We start from the raw sequence: 24,100 nt of genomic DNA on the forward strand, positions 1-24,100 counted from the left end.
CACCCACCTGCTGCTTAAAATTTTACAAGGGGGTGCCAGTCAGAAGAAAAGTGAGGGGGAAAGGAGCTAAACTACTTTGTTTCAGACTTGTTTTTTGTGTTGGAATATCTGAGGTTTAAATCACCAAATGTATCTGTATCGGTTTTAAAAATCCTATATGCATGATAAAATATACATGGATGATTATTAACTATGATTCATGCAAAGCTGCTCTAGTAGAGTTGAAGAATTAAAAATATGGACCTTTTTAGCATTATGTGCTAATAATAATACATTACATACACAAAATAATACACTATTCTAAAACACATAACTGGAACAGATCCCATGGGGTGTAATGCAAATGCACGAATGCATGGTATGGATTGTTTCTAGCACTTCTGCTTTAAAGCTCAAACTGTCGGAGACTTGTTCGAGTTTATACAACTACAATGAGATGATCTTGTACGTTAGGTGGGCAGGCAAACAGATGAACATTTAATCAAACATGCCTCAAAGTATAAGCCTGGCTCTCAGAGCAAATAAAAAAATAGTCTCCTCAAGTCTCATCAAAGCAAAAACCAACTATAACTATCCCGCTACTCTGTTCTTCGTGGCAGATATTAAAAGGCACTCCCAAACACACTGTTAGTGTTGTTCCAATTACAAGTGATTGGAAGTGCAAGAGAGCAAAGCCACAAAGGATATTAAGACTGTAAACACTATAGGCTCCTTTGCAATCACTTTTTCACATGAGTAATAAGATACATACAAACAAAGCTGATCCCAGGTTCAAAACTTTCAGAGACCTGTGTGCAGAACCATGAGTCAAAAGAGACTGACCTCTAAAACCTGGTGTCAGAGCTGCAGTGAGCCGGCTCTGGTGTCAGAGCTGGCTCACTGCAGCCACTACCTCCCTCCTCCTTCATGGCTCACACGCACAAAATCACACCTGCCCACACATACGCATACTAAATCACTCAATCGCAACAAGCATCACCCACACACACGCATACACACACCGGCATAGGGATGCAGGCTAACGGATATACACACTGTTGTACTCAGTTCCATTCAGGCCTGTCCAGATCAGAGGAATAATGTTAGTGCTGGACCAAAAACCTCAGAGGTGTCCAAACTAATTGAAGCCTTATGCACCGCCACCACAGTCAAAAGTGACAAAAGGTGTGTGTGTGTCGGTGCTCTATCTGTGTTTTGTGTCTCTGTGTCCACGAGAGAGGATGCGTAGGCAGGTGTAACTGTGCATGTGTGTGTGTGTGTGTGTGCGTGCAGGAGAAAACGTGTGGGCGGCTGTAACTCTGTGTGTGTGAGAAAGGGAGCTGGTGCTGAAGCTGAGCTCTGGACAGCATCCCAAACCGAGTCTGCGGGGAAGCGCAGCATCAATATCGCGCCCCGCAGAGATCACAGACACAGACGGACACAAATAAAGAGACACGCAAAAAAACACACACACCACAGACCCTCACTGCACACTATGTCGCTCAGTTCAGTCCAGACTGCACTCTGGAGCCATTACCTCACCTCCTGCTCCATATTCGGTTCATCTACAGCCAGTGAATGACATATGCTTTCTGCAAATGCTCGTCATTAGTCCTCACTTAAAGCAATGAGGTAAATGGTGGCAAAGCTCGTTGTTTTGTGGTTCTTACTCAATGCAGGCCTTGGAATTGTAGAACTTTCTCCTTTTATCTTGTCAAACTTTATTTAAGAGCATTTTCTTACTGATCTATTCACGATCTCTCACAGCATTGTGCTTGGTCTTTGCATAAATTTGTTTTAATTTATCCCAGTTTTCGTCTAGTCTGTAGGTGGAAGAAGAAGCAATAAAAATAAGTAGTTTCACAAGGGCTGCCATGGCAATAGAAGACCGAGTACTATTAAACACAGTGAAAGAATTCAGTGCTCGAATTTATTATATAAACATCCATTATTTGCAGGAGATTGCAGGATACAGTTTGTGTAAGCTTATCGATCTCCGCCTATATTTACAGTGGTGTTTAAAGCAGAATAATCAATGTTCAGTAATTTCCCCGGCAAGAAATTTTTGTTTGTTAGCAGGATTACTCAAAAATGTATCGACGGATCTGCATGATATTTGTTTTTACCAGCGGTGGAGATTGGCCCATCTTAGAAGCGCCTTGTATAATTGATCCAGATCTGGATCTATGAATTTTTGGAATTATTATTTACTATTTCCAGTCAGGACCAAAAATAATTGATAAAAGACATTTGGTGCCACCGTTTTTAAAACAAATCATCCTGATATTCGCAAGAAAATATCACAAACTAATCTGCAGATATTTTGCAGTTTATGCATATCAGACTGTTTTTTCTTCTTTTTGTTGTTAGTTATAGTGTCAAATCTCAAAAGATATTAAAAGTTTATAGTGACACAAAAGTCATACAACTGATGTAGATCAGTGAGAGTGGGACTGAAGTAGTTAAAAACTCAAAGGTTAGCAGATGTTAAAACGTGTTTCAGCATAAGTGTGGGTGTGTTGGGGACTAAGGCCCCTAGGCAGTTAGCTACCTTTAATAGAAGTCAAAGTTTACTTAATAAATCCCGGTTTCTAATGTGAAATGGGATCCATGAAGACCAGTTTGAGTAATAGGGTCTCACATCAGATACTCATACCAATTTGGCTGATATTGATACCAATATTTTTACAGTCTTTTCATTTTGTTTTTGTTCTTATTTATTCACCTTTTTGTTTTACGGTAATAAATTAATCTTAAAATAATTTACTGACCTGTTTAAAAGTCTTCAAGCTCTTCAGCACACAATTTTTTGACCACAGCTTGAATAAAACTGATTTGACAGCCAACAGGACCAATACTGGGTGATACCGACATGAAGCCAATATATTGATGCATCCCAACTGCACATTGGCTTTTATTGCTATGAACCTTGTCTTGATTATTGTGTATGAGTACGCATGAAAGTCTGCAATCTTTTAGATTGATTACCAAAGCTGGTGTGAACACAGCCTTACCTTTAACGTGTCAAAGTGTTTTTCTGTTATTGAGTTAAGAAGCTTAACCTTCTCTTTGGATAATCACAAGGGGAATATGAATTGGCTATAAATATGTTTAACTGAGCCTCAAAACGGCTTGTAAAACATTAGGTTTCACACAGAAGAAGAAATGAGGTCATTTAAAAGAATTTCAGCTGTGTTCAGACTAGATATATAATGTCAGTGAATCTAAGACTATTACAGGCTAAATCTAGACATAGAGACATAATAGTTAATGCTGAAAAGTTCAAAGCAAAGAGAATGTTAATAAAAACGTACACCCCAAGACATAGAATATTCATTACACTCATCCAGGTGGTAATTTCAGGATATTGGACACAGCAGCAAATAGGGATGAAGATCTAACATATGCTTAATTGCAGACATGATAATAATAATTCTTGCTTAAATAAAATATGGCAAGGCAAATTGCAGTTACGATGTAGTGATGGCTACACATATCAATTTGGGAGTGTGATAATGATGATCATGAATGAAGGGTCCAGGCTGCAGTTTGAAATGCCACACTTGATGATTCAAAGCACATAAGATGAGGTAAGCTTTGTGGAAAGGCGCCGCTGCATCGCACATAAAAACGAAGCGTGTTTATGGCTTATGGTTTAAGCAGTGAGCTGGTTCACCAACGCATCGATGACGGTGCTAAAAAGCTGTGGCTGATGACGGTGCTGTGCCATCATCTGGTTTTAAGCCTTCATCCTTTGAGAGGGTGGCAGACACATGCAAATACACACACTCCCACACAGAAAGACACACACACACACACAGGCCAAGTGCACTATGCCTTCTGTCTAAGCCACCCACTCAGAGCGGAGCAGAAATCCATTCATCGTGGGCATTGCCTTCGAGCAGCTGTCTATGAAAAGGATCTTTGAAAGCACCATGGCACCTCTGTGATTCGCACGCCGGCCGCTGGTGTGTAGCCATAGCTACACTGCAAAATTATACCTTTCTCCAGGATCGCTCACATGGCAATTTCTTATTGCAGGCTGCAGGGTTGCCCTTGTATGGATGAATGCTGTGATCCATGCTTTGGGATACACTAATAACTGCTTTGATTCAGATTGGATAATTATTTGCATCGCAGTGAGAAACAAACGACAATGACGGTGAGATCAAAGATAAATTAGTGGTTGCTTTCACCTGACATAAAGCCTCAGTTCGAGAGCTGATAAAACAACATATTACTCGCAGTTATGTCCTTCAAATCCCCACAGCCATTGCCAACAAAACAAAACAGCACTTACTGTTTGCCAAGTTTTCATATACAATTATTGCCCATACAAATGGGTTCCACGTTAGGGCTGTTGCGAGGGGGAAGGGGATAAAGAGACCTAATTTCATAAACAGATTAGGATTACACTCACTTCACCCACTGCGGCTCCTTCAGTTGTTCATGGAAATCAAACAACAATTTTAAAAGCTTTTTTTCTTTGTATTATATTAACTGCTACTATGCCACATTCCCCATATTCTCATTTTACTTAATGAGGACAAGTCTGAAGATCTCAGACATTGTCTGGCATTTGTCTCGAGTGACTAAACAATGTGTGCCTTACTTTAAACATATATCTACAGACTGATCTATAATAAAAAAGTGTGTTATTTGCAGACCTAAACTGTTGTCTTGTTGTCATTCATGGCACTGAAAAAGAAGGATAACTAATTTTTCTCAGCAATCCGCTGATCACGCTCCCAATCTGTCACGGCCACACAGTTGACAAACCTTTAGCAAAAGGCAAAGTGGGAGAGGAAAACACAAGGCAAACATTTACTGCAGCAAACACGCTGGTATGAGAACACAAAACACACACACACACACACACACACACACACACACACACACACACACACACACACACACACACACACACACAAACCTTTTTACACAGTGACAAAGTGCTGAGGAGGGTACAACAGTGCTTCTACACAAACATGACAGAGCTATCACACTGCAACACTCACAGATACACAGAGGCAGGGCTAAACCTACAGAAAACATCCTCTGACCGTGTGATGCACATTTTAAACTGCCAGTGCTGAACTACTTTGTTGTGATTTTTGTCATTTTGTATTTTTTTTTCAGGGTCAGCTTTGGATGTCTGGATGCAGTTCCACAGTGAAAAGACAAATGTTTAGGTACACCACAGCGAAGTCTAATTATCTTCTGAGTCAGCTGTGGCTGCTAAGCACCTGATTCAGAGCCACACTTAAATTAATTTGCTACTATTGTCACTTAAAGCAATAAAAAAAATCGAACAAAAGGCAAATTAAAACTATTTTTTACAATTTTTTTTACACAGGATAATTACTACTACAATTACAAAGCCATAATTACACTACAGCCACTTCTGGAGGTTGCACACATTAGTGAAGTGTAAAATAAATTCACAGGGAACACTGGCCCAAACGGCCCATGTATAACCGGGACTGGCATCCCATTCACCCTGGCATCTTCATCAGTGGCAGAAACCCCTTCCACGACCCCACCCCGCCTCCTTCATCAGCTCCGGCTGAATGGTCAGAGTGATGACTGTTGTGTGTCTGTGGGTGGCACAGACACAGAGGGCCAGTCTTCCACCCCCTCCACAGAATAGCGCTTCACTTGTGGGCCCCTCCGTTCACCACTGTAACATTTGCATTTTGCCCTCAATGGGCGCTCTATGCTCAGCACTGCTGGAGACAGAGAGGAGCTGCCTATAGGCCGACAGAAGAGCTGAAAATGCCAGTGCAAAGATGTCTGGCAACCCGCCTTTATGCTACACTCCTGTGGTTCCAATCAGCCTTAATGGGTAAACTGGTGCTTATCCCAGATTGATACGCTCAAAATGAAGCATTGCTTTTCTTTCGCACATCAACACTTCAAACCGAGAAAACAAACAAACAATATTGATCAATTAGGTAGTGTTGAATCTTAGGGGTCCTGAGATGTGAGTGTGCATGCATTTCTCCATTAAGCCCCCCCTGTTTTCGCCAGCAGCACAGAGAAGCTGGGTACATATCCAAGCCCTCGTGATGTCTTTCTGATGTGAGAGCAGCTCTCAGTGACATGATCGATGACAGTGTGATTGGCAATATTGGCAGACTGCAATCCTGAAGAAACAATGAGGGAGGAAAATCATGGGAAAAAGAGCTTAAACACATGCATGGTCAGCACAAACCAGGCACTGGCTACATGATGGTTGAAGACTTTAGAGGTGAAAGGTCAGAGAGATGGGACTCTAACTGATAATGTTTAAACTCCAACATACCTAGCTGACTCTGGTGAACCACAGATGTACAACAAAAACGACATTAAAATGCTCACAAAGGCAGCTTCTGCAGACATTGCTTAAAAAAAAGCTTGTGCCTTTTTTCCAACAGGACGTCAATCAGAGAAGCTGTAACAATGTCTTCTTCCCCACATTCATCCGATTGTCCTTCTCAGCGTGAAAGCAGGAGGGCTGCTGTGAGAAACTGACTCAAATTATTCTGACGTGCAGCCTGTGATATGTGTAATCCTTTTACAGCATAGCCAAAGAACCTGTTGTACCCCAACTGACCAGCAAGAAGGGGGTGGAAAGGCACTCGCTCTCTCTTGTCTCTCAGCATTCCCACATATCTCCTTCTTTTCTCTCTCCTTCATTGCCTTGTCTCAGCAGTGTGCCATTTATATCCAGCCTTTTAATGCTAAGTCATTTACATTGTTGAGAAATGACTTGTGGTCTTCCTTTCGTTGGGTGTTTTGTTTACAGGTATTTGCACTTGCGGCTATAAATATCCAAATGAGAACATTTCATGGCTTGCAACACTTACAGTACTGAAAGCTTAGCTTAGTTTGAACCCTCAACGTTCAACACATTTTAAGTTTTTCTAGGGCATCCATGAAAGAAAAAAACAGTTGCTCTTGTTCATAATGTCCTTTCTCTCCTCTCTTAGTTTACTTCAATAGTGTCTTGTTCCAAGGACCCTAACAGCTGGTTATGGGTCAGCCTGTAACAGTTAGAGGAAAGCACTTTGGTGAAAGCCCCCAGCTATGAGACACCAACAGGACAGGCACTCTGGTGCTTGGAAGACTGGAAAAAAAAAAAAGTAGTACCCAGTGATCCCAGCAGCCGGTAAAGTACTGAGGCGCTAGATGCACATGGACAGGGCTTCCCTTTATCCTTGAACCCACAGAATGCTCCCTCTTAAGGATCTTGTTTTGTTTTTAGGCTCTAATGGATCTGTTTGGGCTAATGGGTCTGTTTGAAGCGGTGAGGCCCCGGGACAGCAGGAAACACTGAAAATCCATTATGAAATGATAGCCAGAGGCTTTTTGTTTACATTTAGCCTGGTAATGGAGAACAGGAATCAATGGTGAAAAGTGGGGGAAAACTAGTCATTTAAACTTAAAACCTGTGGCAACTCCAAACTTCTTTTCAGGTCTGATTGTACTCTGTTCAGCTCTATTTAGCATAACATATACAGAAAAGAAAACACCACTGTAGAGCACAGATTTGGTATTTTAGAAGCGTCTGCTTTCTTCACCTTCTCCTAAGACACACATAAGACATGTGTTAGCTCAGCAGTAATTAAGTGCCTTTGTTTCATGAGCTGTAATCCCTCAGATGAACGAGTGGTAGTGTTGCTGACACGCCTGAGATTACCCAAGAAGAGGGAGGGGAAGGACAGAGAGTGGGAGAGTGGGATTAAGGTGATATAAAGTGTGTTGTTTCTTCCTTTTTTGTTTGTCCTGGGATGCCTGGATATCATGAATCTTTCTCCCCCAGGCCATAAATCTAAACACTCCCACCTCCATCTGAGGAGTGTAATAAAGCCTGTCCTTGCTGATCAAGTGTCTTCAGCAACTGGATGTGTTCATTTTTCTTGTTTGGACTAAACGAGAACAAAGAACACATCGAAATTTCATCACACTGTGTCCTTATAAGTCTGTGTGGTAACATCTCTGAACAGTTGCAGCACGTTGTGCATCAGCTAAAAATCACATGCCCATGATCTCACGACACAGAAATGCACTGGGAGTCTTCAGTTAGTTAAATCCATAAAACTCAATAAAATCAAAGTGCCTTTAAAATGCGTTATTTCTAATGACCAGCAGATAACGAGGAAGATATGGCAGAATTTGCTTTACCATGTGACTGACAAGCTGCAAGCACACAAGCATGCAGTGTCCCAGTGATCATTACATCTGGTTTCAAAACAATGAGATGACAACGGCCAAAATGCTCAGCCTTCGAAGAAATTCACTAATCAATGGAAGAAGTCAAGGGTTATAGACAGTCTGACTCACACCCCAGATCAGGCAGCTCAAGAAAATGTTGGAGTTGTTTGTCTAAATTCCTACTTATAATTACAAATAAACGCTACACTAAAGATGTTTCGGTAGTCAATATGTGCCTGACTGCATGAGAGAGAAAAGAAAAACAGTTCTTATTATGCGTATTCTTAATCAATACAGAGGGTCTTCATTAATTTTCTGCGCTACTGTGCCTAAATAGTCTGCAGGGTATAAACAATTTTGCATCAGGAGCTGTGATATATATACTTGTTGCAGGTTGTGAAAACAACCTATAGTTTAACCATCTAGGGTATGGATCGAGGATCATAACAAAGGAGCTTTCGTGCAGTCGTGGAGCAGCAAAAAAAATGAAGCCTATCAGCATTCAGCTGATGGCTATAGTAACTAACTATGCTGGATACAAGTGTGAGTATTGTAACCGTCTTTTGAGGAGGCAATGTTCAAAGTGCGGCTGCAGTGGCACCGTTGCGAGGCGCCTGCAAAGCCCCGGTCCCCGCTGCTAATCCAGCTGGAGGCTGAAGCCTTGCTTCAGTTAATCTGATCATCTGTGACCTGCTGAGACATGAAACCCACCCTGCAGAGCTCATTTACTCTGTACGCACAAAAACGTAAACAAGTATCAATGCAACACATAGAGGGAGATTGGCGAGGAAGCTGACATAGACACTTGCGTACAATCATACAGCGTGTTTGAAGTGAAGCAGCTGTCTCACTTTCCCATACACGTCTAAAACTATATACCCTAAAGAAAGGCTCAGCTATGACATTGCCACCTCTCAGTCTGTTGATAAGTGAGTCACAGCTAAAAGACGGAGGCATTAACCTGCTTTCAACAAGCTGTCATTTCCCTATACTCATCCTGTCAGCTCTGCAATGATATGAGGGCAGTCCTACAGCTAACTTCAACTAGCCATATCGGTGAAAGACATCATAGAAATAGGTTATATGATGTTGATGGCCTAGTTTTAAAAGAACTGTGCCACATCCCCAAGAGGAAATAGCAGAAAGCCGGTAGGCTCTTTTTTAAATTTCCTAATTTTACATTTGTTGACAGATACAATTTCAATCATTCTCTAGCCATCAAAGGCAAAACTACTCCACAGTGGTGCAAAAATAGCACAAATCAGCTACAACTGCTAACGAGATAAATAAAATAATGTGGGAAAGTGAAAAAAAAGGATAGCCTACATCTTCTTTCTCTGCTGACACTATCGACCACATGTCAGAACATGTTGAGGAGTTGTGTAAATCCATAAAACAGATAAAGGAGGATAATGAGATGGAGGGGAGAGAGGAGATCTATTCATCAAAGCCTCTTTCTAACACACTCAGCAGATAGGGGCAGAAACGCTGGATGGCTGCTTACTCTCCTGTTTGGAGATTAAAGCTTTGGTTGCTGACAAAAAAAAGTTGCGAAGTGCAGGTTTATGATTCAACCTACAAAGAAACTAGACAGTTTCTTTTACTCAAGAATGAATTTTACAATCACACTAATAATTCAGTTATTGAGTATAATCTTGTATCTTTGATCAAACTCTATATGTCGAAAAGTTATTTATGTTTAATAAATACATGGTAAGCAAGAAAAAAAACCTCTGTGTTTCGGACTAAATTAAACGCTGCGCGATGATAAATCAAGAGATAACATTATAAAAGGGCGTTAGATAGAAACAGTATCTGTTCATGCAAGCATTTTAATACACTTTCTGGATCCATTTATATGCATAAAAAAACACAACACAATAGTGCTCATGTACACTGGGCGTTTATGTGCTCACGTAAAAGCCATTGCTTTTTAATAATTCTTCAGAAGAAGAACCAGAAGGGCAAATAGTAAAACCAGAGTTTTTTTTGGCTAGGTCGATGATGAAACTGATGCTCTTAATGAAAAGAACACATGGTAAAGGGTGGCGATACCAGCAGAAAACATAGCTTGGGAGTGGCTGCGAAACAAAAAGGCCCGCATATTAGAGCGGCACTGGAAGCATTATCTATTGCCAGAAGTCTCGCCTGCACCGCAGGCAAAAAGTACTCACTACGCACCACTGACTTTGTTTTAAATGAAAATGCCTCCTTGTCAATTCTGTTTTTCAGACAGAATTCAGAAAGCTGTAGTTGTTTGCAAGTGCCTCAGTTAACACAGTACCTTGCTAAAACAGCAAATTAGATCCTGGGCACTAGAGCACTCATTTGATGTAGTAAAGTCTAAGATTTTTAACCAGCTAAATGATTGTTTTTAGTCTTTTTTATGGCTCAGTAGCATATTGTTTTCCACTCCACTGGGAAAAGTTTCTAGTGTATGACATCTTGTACACTATTTCTGTTGCAATGCAATAGAAGTACCCACAGAAAAATGTTGAAATAAATTGTGCAAATAAACAACTAACTTGGATATCTGTGTCATGCTTTCCAAAAGTCTGATTTTATATATTTACTACTGTGGATTCTAGATGTACATGTAGTGATAATTTAATGCTTGAAAATAGAAACATATTAGCATGTAGTTACATCAAATAAACAGGGCAGGGTCTAAAACTGAGACATCAAATGTACAAAAATGTCCACAGTCTTCAAATGCAAGTTGTTTTTGTGTTTTTGTTCTATACGCAACCAAAGGTGAATAAGAGCAACATCACTTGGATCGGCATGTTGTTTGTTGGCCCTGGTGATGAGGCCACTGAGGCCTCTTCTCTCTCCTGTGGTCTGTGGAGGCTCTAATCCCATATGGAGATGATACAAACAGTCCTCATAAGTTTGAGAACGCTGAGGAAGAGAGAGTAGAAGAAGTGCTCATACCTGGTTAAAGTAATAGCTGCCCTTTGGTCAAAGAAATAAGATCAATAAACCACGGTACAGTGACTCAGCCTTTGAGCTGCAGGGCGTGTTTTATCTTAAAATCGTCCGAACGAGGCAAACACATTGATCACGCTATTCACTTATGTCATCACCTTGCCCTTTTCCTGTTTTCTCCAAGGGAAGTCAAAGCTTCCTTTGGAGAAAACAGGTCCAAAAGAAAGTGAAAGCAAACTGAATTCAGTGGGACTATGGAAATGCAAACAGAGCCGGATTAGAGAGCGGCAACATCTGTTTATTTATCAAATGCAAAATGTGCTTTTTTTGGTAAGATGGAAACAGGCATGAATCACAGGCGGTGTGCACCTGAGCCGTGCGGCCGTCAAACCTGACACTCTTCCTACCTTGCGTGTTTCGACAATTTGCGGTGCCAATTTATGCTCACCACTGTCACCACTACTCTTTTGCTCTCACCCTCCTCTGTCCCCACCTTCATTCCCTCACCCACCGTGGGTTGAGCCAACTCTGCGAGGGTGCGCTCTGCCAATTAGTGTCTCCCACCTGTCGCCGTGGGTCACTGGAGCAGGCATCTGCTGGGTGTGAAATTGGCCATCTCACTTTCGTCCATGAACTTTTCAAGCCCCCCCCACAACTCCTTGTTGGCCCAAACACACAACCACCCACCCACAGGAACAGAAATGCTGCTATGACCTAAAGTTGACCTTTATGGTATGGCCACCCTCTGTGGTAGGGGAAAGGAGGCAAAGGAGTGATACAAATACAAATAATACCTCTAGCTTGGGTTTTAAATAGAACAGAAGGATGCGTGCTGCCAAATATGTTTTAGTGCATCAAAGGAAACACAAAAGTTGCCATTCCTATTCTGCGTAGTGATATTGCACCATTCCCACAGGTCAAACTGAACACTCTGTGTGTACTTTGTGCTTTGAGTGCCGTTAGGAATGATATCCAAAACTACATAAATAGGACACAGGTGGAAGTAAACACGGCTTATCCTTTATTAACAAACATCAGTTTATTGTTGCTGTGGGAGTTCATAGCCAAGAAAAGAAGCGTCGACAAAGCATCATTTGAGAACCAGTACTGGATCTGAATAAGCTGAGTATGACAATGTTTCCTTAGCTTTCCTTCTAATTACAAAGCTATAAAGAGGACCTACTGTGCTTTTCCTATTATTCTGCAATATTTTACAATGATGGAGATTCAGGAAATGACTTTTCATATGTACAGGTAACACCTGTGAGCCAAAAGCTCAGGCTTCAGACAGGATCTGTGTGTGAGGGGCAGCCAATCAGAAGAAAGCTGGCTTAAAGGGAGGTTGTTTAGACAGTGACTGAACTAAGGAGCCCGTAAAAGATACATAAGGATGATTATGAACCGTGAACCATGCAAAGCTACTGTATTAGAGCCCAGCAATTAAAAACGTGGAGCGTAACAGGCTCAGCTTAAGCCTTTCATTCACTAATACCGGAGCCATTTACACTGACGCCAAGACTTTCATCTAGACAGGCTCTATCAAATTACTCCAACATAGAGCTGCTTTAGCCTGGCCTATTAAGCTTGATGCTCGAGACAAAAACTAGACTGGCTTTGAATTAATAGTCTGCTCAACCTTGTGCCACTGACTGCAACAGCATACTGGTTTGGGTGATCAGCCATTTCAGACAAAGGCACAACCCCGCATGATCTCATCAGCCTAATTCAGTCCATATGCTAACTCAAAATAGGACAAGTGACTGTCTCTTTATTATGTGTGCCAGTACAAAGCACCAACTTTTTAAGTGCCATTTCTCAAAATGGGGGTCTCCATTTAGCTCATCAGTATCTGCAGTGCAGCAGCGAGCATAGGAAGGCTTCGACAAGTAATTATGGCAGATTCCACTTTTACTGCGCAGTCCGTCACTGCCACTCAATGAGCCTGAATAGGATATGAGTCAGAACACTTCTAAAATGGAGTTCACACAGGGCACACTCCATTGTCACTTCTCTTTTTCATATGCAAGCCGAGCGTCAATCACTGTCAGTGTAGCTTTTGGTGCTTACTTTATTAGCAAAAAGACTTTTTTACAGTGACGTACCGACATGTAGGCTTTTGAAGTTCGCAGCACTGACAAGTCTCCACAAGGGATTGGGATGTCATGGTAGGACTGGTTTACAACTGCCTCTGACACAGCCCAACAGTTATTTAAACCAAAAAAAAAGAAAAAAAGAAGAGGGCCCCTAAAGATTGCCTTTATGTTGCCTCATTAGATGGAGCCAATTAAGAAGATCTTTGTCTCATTATAAAGGCTGGCCCCTAGGAGACAGCTGGGCCTGCCTGTCTAACTGTTTGCAGCTCCCAAGGTGTGTGTGCCTACAAACTGAGGGTGGTTGGGTGGAAACATCTTGAACTCTGTGCCTCCGTAAGCTTGTCCATTTCCTAATCACCAGAGAATTAAAGAACCCCGAGGAAGCAGTCAACACATTCCCTGTGAAACAATTAATTTCAGTGTTTAAAATGGGCTACAGCCAACGCCATATGCTTCAGTACACTGGCAATACAGTGAACATACTGTGGCTACCACTAGGCATCGCTTGCCCTTCCAAAGGGGGGGAAAAAAACACAGAAGGCTGAAGATAATGATTTTTTTTTCAAGCATGATTTACAGTGCATTTTTAATCTAAGGTTAGGTTCCAGTGAATAAAGCAGGTAAATATGTGCTACTCTTAGAAAACCCGAGTCTGTCTCTCAGTGATGATGAAACTACGTATCAATAATTAATGGGGCTGATACTAAAGGTCAACTGCACAGCATGCCTCCTGCCTCACTCTGGCATAGATCTGCCTTCTGCTTTACTGCAGAGGTGCTCACAACAGCAACAACTACTGCAGCAGTAAGGGAGTTTGAGTCCAGCTGGCTTTGAAATCATCAAATGTGAGGACGGCATTGATTCTGCAGCACTGATTTAAGTTACCATTTTTTTTCCACAGGCAGAAAAAAAAATAATGCAGAAAATGGAGTACTTTATCAGCACTGTGGGCAGCCGAGAGAGATGGAAAAAGAGGATGACTCAGAGGTAGTGGGTGGACTGAGACCAGGTGAGACACTGGTACAGCAGATGGGCAGATTTTCAGTGCTCAGTCTTTCCATCATGTTGCAGGCAGCTCATTGGATGAAGAACACCTACTATTCAATCTGACATTAAACAACATTAATGCCATACATCTTTTTTTCCTTTTTTTAAAGAGAAGACATAATAGAGTTCAAGATCAAAACTACAACTCCATTAGGTAAAATAACAAAGGCTGCACATTAGCAGAATGGGAAGCAGACAGTGCTGCATACTGGACATGTTTATCAGGCCTCATTATAGCACTGATTGGAGCGATGTAAAGCAGAACCACCTTGGTGTATTTTTGATAAAATAACACCGTTTTTCCTGACATTTACTTTAACAAAAGTAAATACTGCTTATTCTCATCTGTCTGACGTCTGAAAACCCATAATTTCCACACAAAATTGCATGAAATATTGTCCGATGATTTTCATTTGGCTCCTTGTTTTATTTTTAGGTTGGCTGCCCACATGGAAAGGAAACATTTTCACCAAAAAATCCTGTTGCTACAGCACAAGATTTGCAACCAACAGCACCAACAGTATCCCAGCAATAGAGCTCTGATTTCTCAGAGCAGCAAACGAGAAATGTGGAGCTGATATTGTGGAGTTTTTCAGCTACAAATGAGGAAAAAAATGTGGGGATCATGGTAGACTCACACAAACAACAACGTTAAGGCACACTGACCAACACAAATGTGGGTCAAAGCGGTGGCCCAGTTAAAATATCGGCGTGTACTCTTATGTGTTGACTTTGCTGATCAATAGCAGTAGTGCAAAGTTTTAACCTCAAATTTAATTTCAGCTAAAAAAAACATGAAACATGTCAGAATAACATGAAATTTAAAAGACATGGAAGCATTTTGGCTGCTCCAGATGTTTTTATTGCTATGCCATGCTCCTTTATAATACTAATTATAAAAGCGTCTTGATCAGACTATCTTAGTCAGCACAAACCTTTTGTAACACAACAAGTAGAGATTGGCCACAGATATCAGTACATGTCATGTTGTTATGCTGATATCAGGTAACAACGCCGATAACAACTAATACTGACTGTTTAACATCAATGGATCCCCATGCAACATAATAATATAACACAGAAGACAACATTTGAACTTCTACAGGATGTAAACTATAAACCAAATTATAACACACAGTCTCAATGATCAACATATGACCTATAAATGTGATGAGACTCAAGAAATAAAAATCACCAGATGTAAAACACAATTTTCTACACTGCTCAAGGACTCCTTACAAATCCCACTATAACAGTGATCTATCACTGGGGTTTAATGGTGGGTAATATGCTTTCACATGCATAAACAAATGTTTTTGTGGTTCTTCTTTTAAACATTTCCAGCACACAGAGTGACCAGACTGACTAACTAGACCTGAGTAGGAAATAGTGATCTGATCAGACTTCCCTCTCCCTGACTCTTATTTCTATACCTTTGTAGATGTTTTCAGATAGACTGGGGCTGTGGAGGGGGTGAAATCACATGGATCAAATGAAATTTGGCATGGTTTGCACTGGCAAGACAGTGCGTGTGCATACATTTGTCTGCCTACGAGGAGGCCTGTTTAAGGAACGGTAGCAGTGTGGGGTCTCCTAGGGGCTCATCAAAAGCATGCCGCATCCACTGCAGCCCCACATTAGGCTCAAGTCAGTGCCTCATTGTGTTTGGGTGAATGACCCTGGGGGACACCAACTCCTGCTGCGTGGCGTACATTCCCCTCCACATGTTTGCTCTGCCCAGGGTGTGGCCCAGTTCGGGAGGATTACACTGAGGAATGTAGCCGAGCCCATCTTTTAAAACAAGAGAGGAGAAGCAAGCTGAGGCCACGGGCAGAAAGTTCATGTTCACTGACGCTTCCCACAAAAATTCAAATGTACTGAGCTCAGAGGGGGGAAGCTATGGTTAAGTTACAGATCCATTAAACTTAAAAAGAGGTCTTTGGGATGTATTAGTGTTTTATGTTTCAATGTCTGCCTTCTGTCTTGACAGGTTTATCTGGAGTAAGAAATTAAATCAAGGTAGTAGGCACACTTCTCTTGAATCCTAATAAGAGTTTTTGATAACTGGCTTAAAAGTTTTTGTTCTACTTCCCTACCTGGTGAGATCTGTCGCTTGCAGACAGGAAACAACCTTATAGTCCCACCTTCACAGTTTTACTCTTGTATTTTTATTCTCTTAACCGTTCAAATATGAACACCTTCCCTTCTTCCCATGTTCCCTCGCTTCTTTATTTACTGGTTTCAGCCGTCCCACGCCCTCCGATAACACACTTACAGTGGAGCATGCTCTTTTAAAGCACAGTCCGGATTAAGATGTTCTTACTAAGTGAGGGAAACCAGGGCGCTTCATCCCCATGGGGACTGTGGCGAGCTTGTGATACAAATGAGAAAACACTGCACACCTGAAAGTAGTAGCTCCTATTGTTTGTCCTGCTTCACTGCTTTCTTTTTGACGACTGCAACTTGACGAAACATGATCGCGCTCAGATGCAGCAGGCTACCCCCCCGCCCCCAGCCCCAACTCTCAGACTACGGAAGCTCATTCAGGCGTGGTGGTCACCTGGTAAAATGTTACTGGTGCAAAAAAGTGTGGGGGAGGAAATCTAAACAGACCGTGCTGTCGGGCATTCAGTCTGTTTTGTAAAGGCTTCAAGGTCTGCAAAGACACCAGAGAAACTCTCTAAAATGGCTGTTAATTTTCTGCAGCATTGGAAACATAGCTGATTATTATACATATGTGTCTTATGCTTTAACTGAAAATGAAAAAAAAAAACATCCAGGCATGTCAAATATAACCACTGACGAAAGGCTGATGTCTAATGGTTGCACAGTCAATGTGACATCATCACATGACCGGCATGATTGCATTTACTCCATTAAGGTAGGTATTCTCACTCATTTACTACCCAAGCCCTCTCTTCCACTCATCTCTACCACCACCACCACCACTCTATGATGGTTTCCATGGTCACGGTGCAACAATTATCAAAGAGCTTAAAGGAAATGGCTTCGACCACAACACATCTCTGAAACTACTGGAGACACAGAGCTGCCTCTCTCGGTTTTCTATCACGTTTAGCTCGAATGATGTCAAAGTTACAACGGAAGAAATTATGTAAACAGATTAAGACAAATCAAGGTTCAGCTGACAGGACAGACTTAAAGTTCTTGTTTTGACTTACTGATAGAACTATATCTCCGTATTTATTTAGTTTAAAATAAGCCATCTGTATGGAGGTAATTTGATGCTGACATACAACAATTTGTATTCATATATGACATTTAAATGTCATGTTCTGTCTGGCAGCCACCAAACCTGTCTGAACTTGTTTCATTTGAATGTCATTTTCCTAATTCAGAAGATAAAACACAGACAAGATTGTTAACACCCCTAACGTATAGAATAGCCCTTTATTCTCATTCTACATATACAACGAAATTCTGACTATCACAAAGCAAGAGATTAAACATACTAAAACTATGAATTTGGACAGTTATGGGAGCAGAGCTGGGCTATAATGGGCTCCATAGCCATGTTGGAAATCTGATACATGGTTGAAAAAACAGTTGACATATCTGAAAAGCTCCCACTGCGAGGTCACCACTCCCAAACGTTCCTGTCAGGTCTCAATTGAAACGAATGATACTTTATAACCCCTCTCATGCACCCCGACTAAATGTTAGTTCAGCTTTAGCTGGACAGGGATGAAGAAGCTTCTCCTATTTTGAGAGATGACAAATGTAGCATAGAAGGGCTGTTTCTAAAACCCACAGAGTAAAGCAGGGGACAAAAATAATCCCCTAGAAATTACACCATAGAAATGCTGAGAGCAGCACCGTGTGAGGGTGCTGCAAGCGTTATGATCGAGAAAGCAGGAAGTAAACGAGAAAGGAGTGATCCCTCATCATTATTTAACCCATGCAAAACTCTCTAACAGAAAATGCAAAACCAGATATTTCAGATAAAAGAAACATGCACGAGCGACTGTTTGGCTACACCACGAAAGATCCCCTCTAACTTAGACGTGCATTTGCCGTAAAACCCATGATCTGGTGACTTCACTGCTTGCTGGAGTTTCTTATTATCGGAAATCTAAAAAGCCATGCTGTTCCTCGGGTCTCTTGGGTAAAGACGGATGCCCACACAACAGCAATAACTCAATTATGCTTTCAAATGCAATTTATATCCAGCAGAAATACAACGCCTTTTTTTTTTTGTTCGCCAATTCCTGCGAGGTATAACAGGAGTCTTTCCCCCTTCTTTAAGCAGTCCTGCTACATCATGTTTTAATTGAATTGCACCCTTGAGAAGCTGCATTACGAAAAAAAAAAGACTGAAACAAGTCAGAGATACCTGCAATTTACATATCACCATGCCACAAGTCATTAGATTAAAAAAAATGCTGTGCTGCCCAAAGTAAAATATGAGTAAGAAAATTAGGGCATAAGCATTCATCCAAAATAAGATAAAAAGCAAATGCTTTTATTTTGGCAGAGGGCTTAAAAGTTTAAGCTAAAACTATATGATGGTGCAACAAGGAGCTGCTGTGGTCACAGAAGTGTTTTTAGAAACTGAAAGCAACGACCATTCCTTGGAATGTTTGCCTACTGCTGCTTGACAAGCGCAGCAGCAGTGCTACACCTCCTTCTCTGCTCCTTTCTCAACCACTACCATTTACGTGTTTATGAGAAAGACCGTTCTGATCGTTGGCCAAGTCATGCCTCGCAGCACCCAACCCTGGCATGATAACCCTATCGGATGAGAAGACCCAGGAAGATGATACGGGCGTAATGGGGGTGAAAATCAGCCTGCCATGGACTGAAACACACTTCCTAATGCATAATAAAGCATTCATTCTCTTGTCACGAGGAAAGTCTTTGCAAGAGTGGGGGTGAGTTGGAGTTAAAAAGTACAGAGAATCCTGTATTCTCCTTCTGTCAGTGGGCTGGATGGGGAAATTAGGGTTAGGGGTGAAATTGTGTCTTTGTCTATACATTTAGCTTTTTAGTTGCATTAGGAGTTAAGCTGGGTTAAGGAGGCAGTCTTCAATGACAGTAGAAGATCGTAGATTAACAGGCTGCCAGACAAGTCCGGACAGTAAATGTAAGAAATGCTGCTGTTTTGCTAGAATACTGCAGTATAATGCAAGCCAATTATGGAAGGGAAAAAAGCCCATGTAGGGGAGAGATACCACCAAAAAACTCTTATCCTGTGTCATGACCCTTAAATTTAAAAAAAATAAATAAATTTTAAATTAAGAAACTCCCCAAGCAGTAAACAAGCACTGATATGGATCAGGATGGTGTAATAGCTGGCAACAAATACAACAACATCAACGGTGTGGGAGCAGACTTATCTGTTTGTTATACTACCTGTCTATGGTTGTGAAGCTGTAGGTAGGCGTGCTTTTTCTGATCTAACCATATACAAAACACAAATTTGCATGGCATGAGGTAGAGATGAGCCATTAATGGTGCCACAATGAAGCTGTACACTTGCGTAATAAAGTATACCATGCAGAAAAAAGAAAACATTTCACCTTATCTGGGGCAAATTGACCAAACTTTTCAATTTTTTTTAACCTGATTTTATGCATGCAATCCTTAGGACCCATTCACTACTGACGTAAAAGTAATGGATATCTCCCCATATATTTAGGTAGGAGCTTCAGAAAAAACTGCCCCAGTAACTGTCAGGAGGTTTTGCTGTTAAGGAAAAAAAGGCTTACTTGTAGATGGCCTTTGGTCAGACCACAAAAAAAAAAGAAGAAGAAGTCTGGTCGCTGTGGTCAAGAATCCCTTAAGGAAACAAATGGGAATCAATCGAGGATGCTTGTAGTCCGTACCTGAAAGTGTTCTGGGTAGAAATTACCATCAAGACTGTGTATTATAACATAAGTGATAATATAAAGGCATTTTTAAAGTATGTCAATAATGATAACTGACAACAGGGTTTACAGCATAACTTGAGGCTCTGATATCCAGAAATCCTGAGTGCACATTGTACGCATAGACTTTTCTTTTATTCTACAGATTAAGCCACAGCTGAAGAATGAATTGCCAGATGACTGCCTCAAAGCCAGTGTTTACACAGAAAATGTCACCGAGCACAGTCTAAACTAAACATAGTTTGTAACACTAGTATGAGGTTGACTTCTCGGGTCATTTTAGTTCCCCTTCAGCCAAGAATGCCAACTTGGAGTTATTCAGGAAATCATACCGATTGCAGAGATTCCATATTAGGCTTAACCTTACTTGGTGCAACAACAAATCAGTTCTGATTAGAGTCAGCTGTTTGCTCATTAAACAATCACGGCATAAGAGCTCAGAAGATCTGGCAGCTGGGAAAGAATGTCACTTAGCGGCTGACTGTTAGCAATAACTTAGCCAAGGAAGGAGCTTGTAGCAACATAAAAGCAGCTTGTTTCATTACAGTATCAAATAAATAAAGACCACGAGCAACTTTGGAATGAAACTGACTTTTTACACGTTTTGCAACGTGTTTCATGAAGGTTGCGATCGAGATTCAAAAATGTCCTCTACCATTATTTCACATTTTTAACATTCAGAGAAATGTACCAATCTAGTAGAACCGCTTTTGGCACGGGCCTCATATAAAGCCTTAAAAAATGTGAAACCACACATTGCGCTGTTCTAAATGTGAAATGCAGCTACAGTTTATACCTAAAACAAAGACAAACTCCTTACAGTTCTAGTGTTCTGCTCTAGTTTCTTTGGCTATTTATCATTGTCACATCTGTTTTTCAGTTCTTTTTTCCCCTGCACAGCCTGAAAATAATAAGGGTGCTCTCGGATCTTATTTGCAGCATGAGGGGGGCATGTGTGAATCGACCTTGTTACGACTGGGTTGGCTTTAAAGTGTCTGGTGTTGAGCTAATTTAAGTGATGTTTTACCACTATGAAACTGTGCAATAAAATGTGCTTCAAACGTACAAATTACAACAATTTAACTTTTGATAAGGGGGAGGGAGCAAACAAATAAACTACAAGCCTTATTAAAGGGATAAACACTTCAACGTGGCTTTGAAGCTTCTAGTGGATTTTCCCTGAACAAAACGTGGTACAATGTAATGCCGCACATATTCAATCCATGTATTCAGGCTGACAAAAGCAGATTATCCGCATTTTGAAGATGTAATGCCTCTTCTTGGATCTGTGTGAACCAATATGACAAAACAAGCACTGACTGGTGTTTGTTGGTTGCATGTGACAGCTGACATGCATCCAGGAATAGAAGCCCTGGAGTGACTCAAGGCGATCAGATGTTCACCCACAAGTACTCATGATGGACAAGGCACGGTAATATTAGAAGAGCTTCCCATGAAACGAATTGCACACACATGACAAAAACTCTGTGGCCTTTTCACTTCACAGGTCAGACTGGTCGGCTAACAGCAGCACAGCATGGGGACATGACATGACGCGCTGAGCGCACAACCTACAACACGCTGACCATTTGAGAGCACAAAGCTGTAACATTTTGTGTCAGGTGTTATACTGCTTCTGCAGAGATGTAATCCGAGTACACAAATGTGTTTTACATCACACAGCAGATATAAACTAACAGTAATCACTTCTGTATGCCTGGGATTGAGAGACAACAAATCAAGCAGCTCAAATTCTAGACGTCATGAACAGAAAACTGCAGTCCTTACCTTTAACGAGTCAAAGCAGGCGATCACTCTCCCATTCTCCACCTGGCAGCTTTTGGGTGGGTGGGCAAATTTGCATTCTTCATCGCTGCGTGAACAAGTCCCACGTTGAAACTGCCGGCACACTTCCAGGGTCAGCCATTTTGTGTCCCGTATGGAGGCAATGTTTAGAGCCATGTCAACAGCGCTGGCTGTAGAGCCGGGTTGCAGCAGAGCCGGGTTGCAGCAGAGCCACTAGGTGTAATGTGGAGGTTATCCTCTGAAGAGGAGCACTCCAGTTAAAAAAACCCAAACAAAAACAAAAAAATCCCCAAAAAACAAAAGAACTAAGAAGCGGTAGAACGTGTAGCTATAAATGATCTGCTTTAGGTCAGTGGATCAGGCTTGTCCTTGCAGACAGGAACGTGGAGGTAATGGACTGGCAAAGTCTCTGTGACCTGAGCATGGGACTGCACTATTGCGCTATTGTGGAGTTTCTCAGTCAAACAGCTAGTTGTTTATCAATCAGTAAGTCTCAGGTGCGAACGTCTGGAAAGGCAGAGGGGGCATGCTCAGAGAAAAGCTTTAGTCAATGTACCCGTGTCCCCAAAATGTCCTCTGCGTGAGTGATGATATCTTTGCAAGGGGTGGATATCAGGGTTATTTTGAGGTACAATGGCACAGTTCAGGATAATACAAAGTTTGTGGCTTTTTATTGTTACTCTCTCTGAGCTTTGGCACGTTGGCCAGCTATGCAGCAGCTCCAGCAGCTCTTTACTTTTCCTTCACACAGATCACAGGTAAGGACAAATCAAGGGTCAGCGATCCTCACAGCCAAGCCGTGTGCCGTCACGATCGCAGGGGGGGAAAAAAAAAAATCTGGAGCTCTTCGGAAACACTCAGCGATCTTCAAGTAGGGATGCTGTCTCACAAGGCACTTTCTGTCAGTGATCTAAAAGGGAGAAGTGAAAGGAAGAAAAGTAGAGACAAGAGACAAACAGAGTGAGGCTATTTTCACATTGAGAAAATGGCTTGCTAAATATGATGGGAAACAATTTATCTAACAGGCTTCAGCAGGCGTTAACGGTGTTTGTTTTATGCGTGTCAATCTGAATTTGTGTGTGTACTGCCCCAGAGGAGTGCTAGCTCCAAAGGGGACAGGCCTGATAAACCAGAAAAAAAGGCAGTTAAAAGGTTATTCAGAAGCCATTTGAGTCTGTCCCACAGTTGCTGCTGTCCGCCTTTGTACGGGGTGACTACAAGCCCAGTGGCTTTCCAACATATTGCATACAAAGTGGTGAATGGCAAAAGCCTCTGTGCTATGAGACAGTGGACAAGAACGCAGAGTCAGAGCAGAGATAGAAAAAAGCCCCGGGGTCCAACCCGCCCTGTAGAGCCATGCACGGAGGGACGAGTTCAGCCAATAGAAAACCGCGCAGAGCAGCACTATTCCGGGCAGTCGTCCAGCAGCCGGAGAGGGACCGAGACAGATGCATATGCCAGTGCCAGACACGATTATGACGCTGCCCAGTGTCCGGCAATATTCACTGGTCTCCCACCATCCAAATTAGGTACCGGCTCATTGACGGCAGCCTGTCAATTTACATTCATTGGGGGGAGACGTGCGTCTGTGCGTGTGTGCTGCCTGTCTCGTCCTGTAAAGACACTGGTCCCTGTGTTTGGCTGTTGTCTAGGGACTGAGGAGGGACAATTGGTAGAGCAACAATATGAGGAAGCGACCTTTAGTTTGAGCGTATGAAATCCATTACGGAGCTACTGCGCAAGGAGCTCTTTCCTTGGCACATCTGGAAATATTTTTCTGCTAAATGCAGGCGGGAAAGGGGCTGAGGACACAGACTGAGGGAGGAGAAAGAGGACTGTAAAAATATAGAGTTCTGGTTAACAGATTACCCCACTGGAAAACATCTTGACCAATCTCACATGGCATATGAAAGGCTCCACTTGTTAATGAAGGTTTGTCGGGAATTGTACACCCGTGTTTGCACGGTTTACTGAACGAGAAATCCTTAAAAAGTGTCCCTGACAGGGAAGCAGCTGTCATACAGGTGTATGCTACTGACAGATTCAGCACAGTATTTTTGTTCTCTTGTCCACAAGACAGAGGTCTGAAGTAAGATGCGCTTATCCTTTCTGCCGGGAATCTTCTAAATTCTTCATTTTGACATCCAAAATAAAAATAAAATC

The 24,100-nt window shown here is 41.8% G+C and overlaps 1 protein-coding gene across 12 annotated transcripts in view; it reads right to left on the reverse strand.

The window, feature by feature from the left end:
- Window positions 1-24,100, reverse strand: part of mbnl2 (muscleblind-like splicing regulator 2) — a 53,683-nt gene that overhangs the window by 20,530 nt on the left and 9,053 nt on the right. For all 12 annotated transcript variants that reach the window (XM_039606463.1, XM_039606464.1, XM_031738453.2 and 9 more), the window contains one exon: window positions 21,920-22,847. In XM_039606463.1, coding sequence (XP_039462397.1) covers window positions 21,920-22,093 — 174 coding nt within the window. In that variant the 5' untranslated portion in view covers window positions 22,094-22,847. The remainder of the gene's footprint in view (window positions 1-21,919; window positions 22,848-24,100) is intronic.

The sequence above is a fragment of the Oreochromis aureus genome, linkage group 23, assembly GCF_013358895.1.
Source record: "Oreochromis aureus strain Israel breed Guangdong linkage group 23, ZZ_aureus, whole genome shotgun sequence".
In the NCBI taxonomy this organism is placed as follows: Eukaryota; Metazoa; Chordata; class Actinopteri; order Cichliformes; family Cichlidae; genus Oreochromis; species Oreochromis aureus.